This window comes from Pseudophryne corroboree, chromosome 6, assembly GCF_028390025.1.
Source record: "Pseudophryne corroboree isolate aPseCor3 chromosome 6, aPseCor3.hap2, whole genome shotgun sequence".
In the NCBI taxonomy this organism is placed as follows: domain Eukaryota; kingdom Metazoa; phylum Chordata; class Amphibia; order Anura; family Myobatrachidae; genus Pseudophryne; species Pseudophryne corroboree.
This window is the reverse complement of record NC_086449.1, coordinates 417,274,941-417,288,751: the sequence shown is the minus strand read 5'-3', so window position 1 is coordinate 417,288,751 and position 13,811 is coordinate 417,274,941. Positions and strand designations below refer to the sequence as shown.

Below are 13,811 nucleotides of genomic sequence, written 5' to 3'. Positions count from 1 at the left end.
TGCTTTACATTTTATTTTTAGTAACAGACACATAATTGTCTAATATTTTACTGTCTGTAAATGGACTAATAATTGGCCACCATGTCTCATTTTGGGTTGTACCTCTTTGTGTATGCCACAGCTTTTCAAACAGTAGTTACAGTATACACAGAACCAGATTTGTAGAAAGTTTATATAGAACTGCTCGATCTACAATGGAAATGGTTTAAGAGCACTTGGCTGCCTTTTTACTGATAAAGTACATTCATGCTGGTAATATAGATGAAATATGGTGGAGGTTGCAGTATTAAGGTGGGTAATCAGACAATATATCGGCCACATTGCTCAGTGTGTAGCCACGGTGGTGCATTCCCGATGCCCCTGGGAATGACGGCAACCATTTTAAATGTGGTTGGCAAGGATACATCACGCCATCATCCACTGCATTGTGCAGTGTGTGTACGGACGATGCAATGTATCATGCCGTTGAATTGTGCTGTTGCTGGGTACACATGTAATTTAGTGTGTACCCAGCATCATGTCAATAGGTAGCAGAGAAAACAGCTTTTGGGGGGCAAAGTTTAATTCAGGTCTTTAATTATCCAAGGAAAATGTGTGATAATAACCGCTAGTAAGGTAATGGCCACCCTATGTGTATTACCTATTAATTTATAAAATCATGCTACAGTATATAGTATTATATAAAACAATACAATGCTTACAAAATACTTCACATTTTTATGATCACACAATGTTTTTTTTATTTTTATAAAATGTATGAAAGAGCTTTTAAACCTGGACTTTTTGCTTTAGGGGTTAATTTAGATGCACAGCTCAGGAAATGTCCCAAAATAGAGACACTCCACACTTACTGTAAGTACTGTAGATAGCAACTATCAGCAATGGCACAAGGATTATAAGCAATGCTCTTTTTTTAATACAGTACACTCAGTTTAACGTAAAGCAAGCTTTGAAATGTTGAAGTAATATTTACGCTCGCTCATTACGTTATATAAATTATATAGTACAAATGATTAATATAAATGTGTAAATGGAAACCTAATTTGATGAAGCAAAACTGTTAGAAAGTGAAAGAAAGTAAAGATTTGAAACAGTTTCAATTCATCTGCAGTCTGGCATGCTATTAAAGATAAAGTTAGTTCACATATAAAAGGATATATTTGTTACTACTCACCACAGGGTTTAATTGCACAGAACTCCCAGGGGGTGTCAGGGTCAAGTGTATAACACCATGGTCTAGCCTTGCCATCAGGGTTGCGGCAGTAATTATCATTCAGCCCCTTGTTAGGATATCTGGAAAAAGGTAGGGAAAAAAAACACATTCATGTGTCATCCAAGAAGACTGGCAGGTCCAGATCCCCTTTCATTTTTAATGCACTCAATTAGGGGGGGATTTCATAAACACAGCATGGTATTCCAACTCATTAGGAGAGCTGACGATAACAGGACTAGAGACCATTCTTGCAACTGATAATGAGATTTATGATCTTCTGCTTGTTATTTGAGCATTACAAGGATTAGGGTTATTACTTCTTATTACTTATTTTAAATCATTACTTTTATTATCTTGCTTCTTGTTAAAATCATACCAGTCATACATTAAAACAGCAGACTTAAAGGTCAATATCATAAGGAACCCCAAATAATATTATCAAGATTACATATAACATAACTGGTTTTTAAATAAAATACTGATTATTAAAGTTATTAATTATAAAGGTAATATTAGTAACCATGATATGAATATTTCACTCAAAAAAACAATTGTACAGTACATATTTTGATGTTGAATACCGACCTCGGCATCCTGACAGTGAGAATCCCGACCTGGGGAAGGTTCCCCCCAGAGCCGGCCCTAACCAATATGATGCCCTAGGCAAGATTTTGGCTGGTGCCCCCTAGCACCACCGCTGGTTCCGCCTATGACCTTGCACCTCTTTCCCAGCACCATCACCCCTCAGCCATAACAGTCCTCATTTTGGTGTTTGTACCCCCTATATTTTAAATAGGAACAGTTCGCACATTTGGCGCACAGCCCAAAAAGGGGTGTGTTTTTGCTGGCAAGGGATATGGCCACACAATAGTAACCCCAATTCCAAATACGCCACACAGTACTGCACTTTATTCACATTTGATCATGCGATAGTTTCCATAATTAATATTACATCCCACAGTAGTATCACTTTACCTTATAAACGTTACTCCTTACAGTAGAGCCCCTTATTCACATTACATCACACTGAATTGCTCCTTATTCACATTACACTACACCCTATTGCTCTTTATTCACATTAGACGACACAGTAGTGCCCTTTCTATACGCAACACCACATAGAAGAGCACCTTAAACACATAATTCCACACAGTAATGCCCCTAACACATATGAGACACATTATTAATGTCCTTCTAAACAATATGACAACCTTTATTAATGCCCTTTTACACATAATGTCCCTTACACATATGCCGCACATTAATAATGCCCTAATACACATAATGACACACATAGTGCCCCCTACACATTTGCTGCACATTGTTAGTGCCCTATACACATAATGACAAATACAGTAGTACCCTGTTACACATACTGTATGCCACACATTATTAATGCCCTTATACACATAATGACACACATAGTGCCCCTTATACATATGTTGCACATTAATGCATTTTTACATGACACACATAATGCTCCTTACACATATTCCAAACACTACTGCACAACCAACCCACTCACACGCACACAGCACTCACACTGCTACTAACACTGTGACCTCTGCCTCTGCTTGGATACAGATGTGTCCTCATAAATCTTGCCTCAGTGCTAACGTCGGGCACATTTTTTAATGAAAATGCATCTTATTTGCATTGCTATGTGGCTAGGATGCACAAGCAGCTTCTGCTGATTAAAATTATATACAGCATGCCTTTATACTGTGTGAGACTGTGGCTGTATCTGCATATGAAATGCTACACACAGAATATAGGCATGCCGCATATCATTTTAATCAGCAGAAGCTGCTGATGCCCCTGGGCATATCAAATGCCCTAGGCAATTGCCTAGTTTGCCTATAGCTATGGCCGGCTCTGGTTCCCCCAATGGTTCCCAAACCCTTACCCTCCCTTGCAGCAGACTAAACCTTGTTTACAATATTGCCTAGTGTGTATGCTGCAAGCGATGGCCGATGCGCGCTCATGGGGACCGTTAACGACTCCTTCTGTCATCTGTACATGCAGCTCAATCTGATGATTATTTATTTATTTATTTATTAACAGTTTCTTATATAGCGCAGCAAATTCCGTTGCACTTTACAATTGGAAATAACAATGATATAACAAAACAATGATAGAACAAAACTGGGTAATAACAAACAGTCATAGAGGTAGGAAGGCTCTGCTCGCAAGCTTACAATCTATAGGGAAATAGGCATGGATACACAAGGTTATCTATTGCATAGTTGTCCACCGGATTGCAAAGATGAACCAGGGTCGAAGGGAAGGATGAGAAGACATGTGAGGATATGTGTGGACTGTGCAGAGTGGATGCAATTTGATAGAAAGGTTTATGAAAGTTGCTGATCAGTGTCAGACTTGGGCATGTAGGGCCCACTGTGGGAATGCAGTGGTAGGGGCCCATGTTTAGGGGTGTGGCCAGTCGCTAGAGGGGGTGTGCTCAGTCACCACAATGGTTTGCCTAACCATTTTGCAAGTGTTGGTCCCCTAGATAATTATATACAGTAAATACTGTAGTGCATGTAAGAAAATGTACTAGATTAGTAACAGCACATTCTGGAACCTGATCCCAAGAGGAGGGGGTGAGGCCCCAGGAAGTAGGGCCCACCGGTGGTTTCCCCTGTACCCCTGTGGGCCAGTTCAAGCCTGTTGATAATATCATCAGATGTTGCATGTATGGCAGCTGCCTGCAATGCAATGGGGACCTGATATGGTTTCATGCCCCAAGTTTACAAGCGATTTCAAATGAACATTATTTATCAATAAAATATATAGCTGATCTGATGTCATTTATAATTAACTACTACTAACTGAATTATATAAAGACCTATAGTTACAGGATTATCACAAATCATAATCCCAAGTGTTGAAGGCTGATAATTGGTCCAACTACTCACTCAATTTACTGTACTTTAGAAAAGGAGAGTCTCAGGACAGGCCTGTGTATATCTAAGCACAGTCAAATCACCCACACCTGTCGGGAGCCTCATTGCAAGCGCCTACTTCTGATAGTACAATTATATTTTGTTAAGACACAAATGTGTACTCCCTCTGCAATTTCAACCATCAATTTACCTTTTAAAAAACTTCATAGACACGTAACATAGACAGACAGAAAGAATGCTTTCAAATAAATTTAGGAAAAGCATTTACACTTTTTATATATATATATATACACTATATATATATATATATATATATATATATATACTTGTGTGTATATATATATATATATATATATATATAAAATGTATGTAAATTCCTGCATAATTAAAATAAGCTGTAGTTCAAAGGCTATCTTATTTTCTTTAACTCATAAATGCTCAAAGTGATTTAATAGAGCCATAAAACAGCGCAGCCTCTGAAGATCTTACTCATTCTTGAGATGCTGCTATTTGTCATGGTCCTAATAGTAAGTACGCTTAAATATTTTTCACTAATCAGTGTCTTGAAGGATATACAGACAATAAGGTAAAGCAGATCACAGAGTAATAATTTCTAAAATGAGATCTGGTTAGAGTTAATCATGAAAGACGTAACGTGTATATTGGTTGTCACGATCCGGGTATCTGGACGCCATTACTTGCCTTTTAGATGCCTTCTGAAGTTGGCTCAACGTGCCAGGGCCGGATCTCATCTGTGTTCCTGATGTCCACACTCTGCATATCCCTCCTGTCACTCTGAGACGCTGTCACAGCGGCACCATGTCTGAACGTTGTGTGGCGTCTCCCGTCCTCCACGGCCTCCGTCGCCGCTCCTGTGTTCCAGTATGCAGGTTGTCAGAGTGGTGCCCCATGCCTGCCGCGGCCTCCGCTGTCATCCATGTGTCTCAGTGTGCAGTTCCCAGTGTAACGTCTCCTGTCCTCCACAGCCGGCGCCGCCATTGCTGCTATGTTTCCACATGGTTTCCCAAACCAACTTTCCCTCCAGTACTAACATGGGCGCAGCCATGTTTGCTCCAGTCACATGCTCAGTCTCCACCAATCTGCTGCATGGTGAATCTGCATGATTGGCTAGCCAATGCTTGCCCTGCAGCAGGTATAAGTATCCTGTGCCTGAACCAGGAAATGGTCAGTGCTTTGAATGTCAAACCTTGTTCCAGTCTCTCTCTCTCCTGTGGTTGTTTCTCCAGGTTCCAGCTCCTGTCTCCAGCAGTCACTACGAGACCCGCACCTGCCTTCCTTCCTGCGGTGCAGCCTGACTCTGCAGCCCTCCGTGGCTATTCCAGCTTCTAGCTATTAACCCATCTGCTTCCAGCGGTCAGCTTCCAGCAGTATCCAGTTTTCTTCAAAGTGCCGGTGTTACTCCAGCGGATCCCTACTTCCCAGCAGTATCCACTACTACCGGTAACCTCTTGTCAACTCTTCTGTTTCCACGCTCCCTAGCATCTTACAGTATTTACTCCGTGTCTTCATCACCTGTCTGGTTCCATCCAGCATCCACTCCGTGTCTTCATCACCTGTCTGGTTCCATCCAGCATCCACTCCGTTTCTTCACCACCTGGCTGATTCCATTCAGCATCCACTCCGTGTCCTCATCACCTGACTGGTTCCATCCAGCATCCACTCCGTGTCTTCACTACCTGGCTGATTCCATTCAGCATCCACTCCGTGTCTCTACCACCTGGCTGGTTCCATCCAGTATCTACAACAGTCTGTTCAAGTTACCAACTTCATCTACACTTCTACTGGCGTGTTCCTCGGCTATCTCCACTACTACAGCCAGGCCTGGTAAGGTTATTCCATCAAAGGACTTTAACATCTATTCCTCAACCTACCAGTGCTCTGTGATACCTCTCATGGTTATAAGTGATACAGGAACTGTATTATTTGCCACTTGCTTTTATCAACTGTGAATACTGTTGTTTATACACGGAGTCTGTTAATAAAACCTTTTATTGACTTTTAACCTGGTTGTCATGGTCACACCTTCGGGTAGTCCTTCTACACTTACATGTCCAGGGGTCTGATTAAACCTTCCAAGTTTAATTTAATTTCACCCCCTACAACTGAGGCTTCCTCCTGTCAGCCTAAACCCTCAGTTGTGACATTGGTCACTAAACAATATGCTTTCCTATAACACCTGTCTGCATCAGGCCAATGAAGTTGCTAGATACATAGATAGAACAGATAGGGCGACATATTTAATATAGGTCGATTTTGACCATGTGCACTTCAGGGGAGGTAGATATAACATGTGCAGAGAGATTTATATTTGGGTGGGGTGTGTTCAAACTGAAATATAAATTGCAGTGTAAAAATAAAGCAGCCAGTGTTTACCCTGCACAAAAACAAAATAACCCACCCAAATCGAACTCTCTCTGCACATGTTATATCTGCCCCCCCCCCTGCAGTGCACATGGTTTTGTCCATCTGATAACAAATTTGCTGCTGCGATCAGGTCTGAATTAGGCCCTTTGTCTTTTTTATTTTTGCCCTATTTTCCAAATGGTAGATTTACAAAAAAAAAAAAATCCGCCAAAATCGACCAAAAATCTGTAAAAAAAAAAAAAAAAAAAGTACAATGTATCAATGTTTTTACAAGGTTCGATGCAAATTGGAGATTTGTAAAATTAACATTGACCAAACAATAGACTAATAAATGACAGGCGTTTTTGTCACTTCTAAAACACATTCTATTGTGTAAACCTTCATTATGATGCGTATAAAAGTAGAGATGACAGCCGCTATGCCGATGTTTTAGCAATCGACTAATGGTCGACATGCATTAGGTTGACAGGGTCAAAGGGTCAACATTCACAAAAGGACAGTTCAAAATGTCGTCAGGTTCAAAACATCAACACACATATGATCGACGCACATTTTTCTTACATTTTTTTTCTACTTTTTCATACTTTACCATCCACGTGGACTACGATTGGGAATAGTAACCTGACAAGTGAGCCATGCGAGTGGACGCGGTACACTAATGGGGCTTGTTTGTGGCAGAAAAGTGACAAAACATTCCCAAAAAATTGTGTCTACCTTTTTTTATGTCGACCATCTTCATGTCAACCTTTCCTACTGTCTACCTAATCCATGTCGACCTTTTGACCCCGATGACCTTATGCATGTCGACCATTAGTGTTCGACCTATTGACTGTAGACCTTTTTAATGTAGTTCTATTAATCCACACCCACGCAATGGCTTCACTGAAAAGAATCGCTGCTGTGTCAGCACTGCGACCGCATCTGCATCAGGCCGATTGTGCATCTGGATAAACCAGCACAAGCATGCACTCACTGGGTGGGATGTACTAAGGTGTGGCAGAGTGTTCCACCACACTTCACCTACATACTAATCGCATATGTACTAAGTGATTAGTATAGCAAAGGACAGCTCTCACCGACAAGAGCTGTCCTGTGCAATGCAGGTGGCTCCCTGTTAAGTGGTACTTAGAGCTGCCTTCACCCTACACTGACTGCCCACAGCAGATAGTACAGCACAGGGGCAGCTAGCAGTGACTGCTCTCGGAGCTCAGTGCCCGGCTCATGGAGAATACTTTTATCACAGTCCATAGCCGGGGCGCTGCTCTCACCAGTACAGCGCTGCCACGGCCTATACGCACTGCATGCAGCACACACGTGACCAGGGTCGGCATTCTGCTAAGCGACTCCCCCAGCAGCAGGTCACACCCAGCGGGGAGGAGACTTGAAACTAGCACCGCTGACTCACAGCTGCATACACTACACTACCTTCGGTGCTATGTAGATGGAGGGAGGGAGGGATCCGATTGGATCCCTCAGGATTGTTGTGGAAGGAAGCCCATAGGCCTCTATAGATGGCGTTACCCTCCGCACCGAAAACCTGGCGGCCAGGCGGTAGTACATATGAAGTGCATTTTCACTTAGTACATCCTGCTTTTGTACCTCACAAGTAGCTCCCTGCCAGTGCAGACCTGCACGCTGGCAGGCGGCTAACTGCCGCTTCCCGAGTCGCAGCGGCTGCGTGTGATGTCACACAGCTGCCACAGCCCGCTCCCCCAATGGTCTGGATACGCCTCCATTGTCCGGAACGGCATTGGCACGCCCCCTCCTGCCCTGTGACCGCCTCTCACCGGCTGCACATTCGCAGTGCGCACTGTGCATAATAATTCAACCTGCGGTCGCTGCAGGTGCAGAGATGCAGTCTGAATTACCCCCTTGGTCTTGTAAAACAGATTTTTTTTATTTCCTTTATTTTTTTAACATGACTTTTCTATTTTAGACAATTTTCAAGTTATGTGACATCTTTTATTGAGAACATCTTTACATTGGAAATGATGAATTTATACTCACTACATGCACTACAACTGACATCTAGGGCCGGATGTAATGGCTTGCGAGACGGCCGGAGCTCTGAGACTCCAGCCGAATTCGTATGTCTGCTTTAAACAAACATTTGAGTTCGGCCGCAGTCTCAGTGCTCCGGACGTCTCGCAAGCCATTACATCCGGTCCCTAGTCTCTCTGCACATGTTATATCTGCCCCACCTACAGTGCAACATGGTTTCCTACTAGTGTGCTTTTTTTTTTTTTGCTGACAAACCTGAATAACCACCAGAGAATAGGAATATGTAGACACATCTGAATCACTTTGAAACACTTTGCTCAGTATGCTTTCCACTCTGACACTATATACAGACATAGCCACACTCATCCTGCCTGCGGTTCGACCAGAACGCGCCGGGCCAAGGTGTGGGTGCAACTTAGTAGGCGGAGCTGTGGCTCAGTACGCCACCCATGTATTCCTATGGGTGTGCGTACTTAGACACAAATGCACGTCCTACACATGGGCATACTTGCGGCATCTGGATTTCCGCGAATACGCCAAGCTGAAGGCTGGATGACCATGGCTACATTTGTAGGTGTTTAGAACGGGATCCGGTCTGAAGATCGACAGTGTCTAGGTCGACAATGTTTAGTTCGACCACTATAGGTCGACAGTCACTAGGTCGACATGGATGGGAGGTCGACAGGGTTTCTAGGTCGACATGTGCTAGGTCGACAGGTCTAAAGGTCGACATGAGTTTTTCACATTTTTTTTATTGGATTTTTTCATACTTAACGATCCACGTGGACTACGATTGGAACGGTAAAGTGTGCCGAGCGAAGTGGTAGCGGAGCGAAGGCACCATGCCCGAAGCATGGCGAGCGAAGTGAGTCATGCGAGGGGACGCGGTGCACTAATTTGGGATCACTCTACGAAGAAAACGACACCAACATTTTTTTTCCCTCATGTCGACCTTTAGACCTGTCGACCTAGCACATGTCGACCTAGAAACCCGGTCGACCTTCCATCCATGTCGACCTAGTGACTATCGACCTATAGTGGTCGACCTAAACATTGTCGACCTAGATACTGTCGATAAAACGAACCACACCCGTTTAGAACAACCAATTTACCCCACCACATTTCTACCCAACCAAGCTTTCCTCCTCATCCCCATCCATTTTTCATTCTTTTCTTTCTTCTTTCCCATTTACAGTATGAAAGTGTTATATGAATTTCATATATATGTATGACTCCAAAGCTTTAAAGTCTAAAATATATAATATTGTTTAAAATATCCACATGCATAAAAATATATAATAAAAATATATTTATTTTTTTGGAACAGTTCAGAATCATTCATACAAAATAAAAGCACATTTTGCCATGTTTCCCATGTTAAGCATAAAAAGAGGTGTAGTGAAACTAGTACACTGGGAAACATCATTGTATTTTGCTAGAATGTTGACAGAAAAGAATTTGATTCTGCATAAAAATTGACCTGTTAGATGGCCTTTCTGATATTATTACGGTGCATGCATTGCAACTACGTGTTTACTTTTTATTACTATTCATTATATTTTAATTGTAAAAGCAAAACATGTTATGTAATGTTGTACACAGACATGGATAAAAAGTACAGTATTTATATCACTAACATCCACCCCACATCTGAGCCTGCAGCTGCAGACGTTAATGTTACAAAAATATTAATTTTCTTTATGTCGTTTCCTTATAATAATAAGATCCGTTAATATAAAATGGAGCTGGGGGCTTAGGATTCTGGGTTTTTTTTTTTTTTTTGTAGAGTTATTTTCAAATGATTAGAAATGCTATAAAAATGTTTGCAGCTGTAAGTTAACCCAAAGGTGTATCTAGCACAGTCCACAAATACACATATGCTTTTCACGTTTTTTTATAGCACAGAAACTGTGTACTGAACATAAGGGAGAATTTTAAGAAAATAAGACGGCGGGATGTAATGGAGTCCGAGATCGCTGAATGCCAGCTGAGCTCTGTCTTTTTTTTAAAGGGACAATCACAAGGCACGGTTTTGCCTTGTAAGTAATTGCCCTTTTAAAAAAACATCCAAGATCGTCCGGCATCCCGCACCCCCCGGGATCTCAGACTCCATTAAATCCCGCTGATAGTTTGAAATAAAACAAAAACAATATATGTATTTAAAGTATTGGCTAAACAAATGGCAAGAAAAGCACCATACGAATACTACATGTCAATTTCAGCCTACAGGATGTCTCAGTGTCTACCTGAAACTGCTAGATTTACATGAAATGCTACCAGAAGGCAGCAGTTTTATAATTCTAGTTAAGTACCTTACTATATATATATATATATATATACATACATACACACACACAGTATATATATATATATATGTATATAGACGAGAGTTCCACGTAGTGGAGGGTGCACTCTGACTAAATAATAGAAAGTCCAATATTTCTTCAAATCAGTATTTTATTGTAGCCTCACAGATTTCGACGTTTCGATCCGATACAAGGATCTTTTTCAAGAAGGGCCATACATGAATCATCAAATCCAATCTTAGTATAGCAATTCATAATTGTTAAAATATATATCTAAAAAAAATAGAACAAAAAACATGACTGAGCCTCCCAGGTCCCAATGTATAACAATAATAATGACAACAATGGTTCAAAAATAATACTTCACATAATGTTTTATAATGGAAACCCATATATCAGAGCAAATAGCTGAAGAGTACGTGCTCAGGAAAATATGCAATGTCACCCTGTGAATATCACTATCACATAGTATACATCCAAGACCCGTACACCCACACCTTGATCAGCACACTCCAGTAGTGCTATGTACCTGGAAAATCTAGCACCATGCGCAAGATGATATGTGCATGGTCTCCATCAGAAAAACCAGCAGATGCTATAATCAAAGAACAGCCAGGTTTAGCTGCATACATCTATACATTTGTATATACACAATAAATCATGATCAAAGTCCTGTAAATACCTAGAAATCCAAGATGATACATAAAGGGCAGCACCTGGCTAAACAGTCTCACATGCGTGTTCCATAGCTATAAAGATAAATCCCAATATGTAAACTGATAAAATAATCAATATTCACCAATATAACAAACCCAAAATAATTACTTACAAACTCCAACAAAACACCACATGTGCCAGGGCTGCATACACAAGACAGGTCTGCACCGGAAGTATATAGACCCCCCGACCCGGACGTACATCGGGCGGATGAGAGCAGAGTTAACCTGATCATAAAACATCCCTAAACTTTTTATACACACAAAACCCAGGTCACAGCTAGAACAACTGACTAGGTGAGGAACGTTCCATGAACATATCTACACACACTCACCGGACTACCCGCGCCGGGAGCAAACAGCGATCCACGCGCCGGAAGCCGGAAACCGGAAGTCCCATGCGTTCCAGCGGCTCAAGCTGGTGGAACGCATAACAAAGGAGCTGCTCTAACGTAAATGGAAGGACATTTCATTATTTAAAAAAACAATAAATCAATTTGGAGTCAAATTACTCCTCCAATATGTACTTGTGGTTATAGAATATAAATCAAAGCCGTCCATCAACCGTCATTTTTATATGTGGTACCTCAAAAATATATCAAATGATGAAAGAATTTATAGAGTCAAAAATTGTTATAGGGGACCCAGGAAGTGGCAGCAGCAATAACAGTATAGAAACATACAATAAAGACAATTTAAAACAAACCATATAATTAACAATCCACACCTACACATAATTATATATACAGGCATCAATACCCATGTTATGCATCAACAAAACATTACATTAATATTCAATTGATGCTATGGGCAAAGTACATACTATTCATAAGTAGTCCAATCATAACCAAAATTGCATTGATGAATACTCATAGGAAAACACCTAAGGGGTTATATTCATTAAGCCCCCTGGGTGATACAGTGTCCAGTTCATTAATCCAATAGCATTCCCTCTGCTTAAGCTGCCTCCCGTAGGCAATGGTGGAACCCAGTCAATGAGCTTGCACTTTAAGCTTGCCACTTGGTGCTTAGCTTCTAAAAAGTGGCGCGCCACCGGCTTGTCAGATACTTCACTATTTAACGCAGTATGAATAGAAGATCGGTGGTTGGCCATCCGGTCCCTAAAATTCCGCATAGTCAAACCCACATAGAGGAGCCCACATGGACATTTCAGTATATAGACAACATGGTCCATTCTGCAATGTAGATGAAATCTGATCTTGATGGTGGACCCGGTATGAGGATGATTAAACGTCGGTCCCACCATCATAGATCTGCACGTCGTGCAGTTACCGCATGAAAAGCAACCAGGTTTCTGTGTATACAATTGTGTAGAGGTTAACTTAGCCCCTGGATGCATGGTAGGTCTCATCAACATCTGTTTAAGGTTCGGGCCTCGTCTATAAGCCAGCATAGGTGGTTTCATATGAGTGAAAGGTAAAGTGGAATCGGAGCTAACAATCGACCAATGTTTCTTCAAAACTTTGTTAATGTGCCCAGAATGGTTATCAAAACGAGTAGTGAACACCATCCTATCTTTGGTCCTATTGCGCTCACTATCACAAGTCCCTGAAAAAATAGCTTTTGCTTTAACAAGGCATCTAGATAACACTCTAGTGCGGTAGCCTCGTTCCCTAAAGCGTGCGGTAACATCAGCAAGTTGTGCTTCAATATTTTCACTTGCTGAATTTATATGTATATATATATATATAAATGCAAAAGCCCTCACTCACTCACTCACTCACTCACTCACTCACTCACTCACTGATCACTAATTCTCTTACTTCCCGATAGGTTAGGAATCAGAAATGTACCATAGGTATTCTGCAGGTGGGAAATAGGAAAACTATGTAATTAGAATTTTAATAAACCTTGCCTAAGGGGGATGAAAATTGGGTTCACATAATTACGTCATTACCGATGCATGGCTAACGTTGCGTGAACGATAATGCCCAAATGGACAATCAGATCAATACTTGGATTACACATCCAGTGTGTAGAATTTAGTAAACTACAAAAATGGTCCTGTCACTGTTTACCATATCTGCTACGGGTGCTCCTCTGGTAACGCCAAGAACCATGGATTCATATTTTCTTACATAAATACATCTGAAATTTACAGTTCTATAGATTTACCAAATTTTTAACAATCGTTTATATTTACAAGCATGAAAATCAGAAACTCCCGTGTGATCAATGGGTAGAACAGCTAGTTATAGAACAGCTAGTTATTTATCATTTTGAAATATTCTATCTGCACAGTTAATAACTTTGAGCTCATTAC

At 41.1% G+C, this 13,811-nt stretch overlaps 1 protein-coding gene across 1 annotated transcript in view; it reads right to left on the bottom strand.

Moving 5' to 3' along the window:
- Window positions 1-13,811, bottom strand: part of HGF (hepatocyte growth factor) — a 209,260-nt gene that overhangs the window by 114,529 nt on the left and 80,920 nt on the right. Inside the window, exon 7 of the mRNA XM_063926946.1 lies at window positions 1,175-1,293. Coding sequence (XP_063783016.1) covers window positions 1,175-1,293 — 119 coding nt within the window. The remainder of the gene's footprint in view (window positions 1-1,174; window positions 1,294-13,811) is intronic.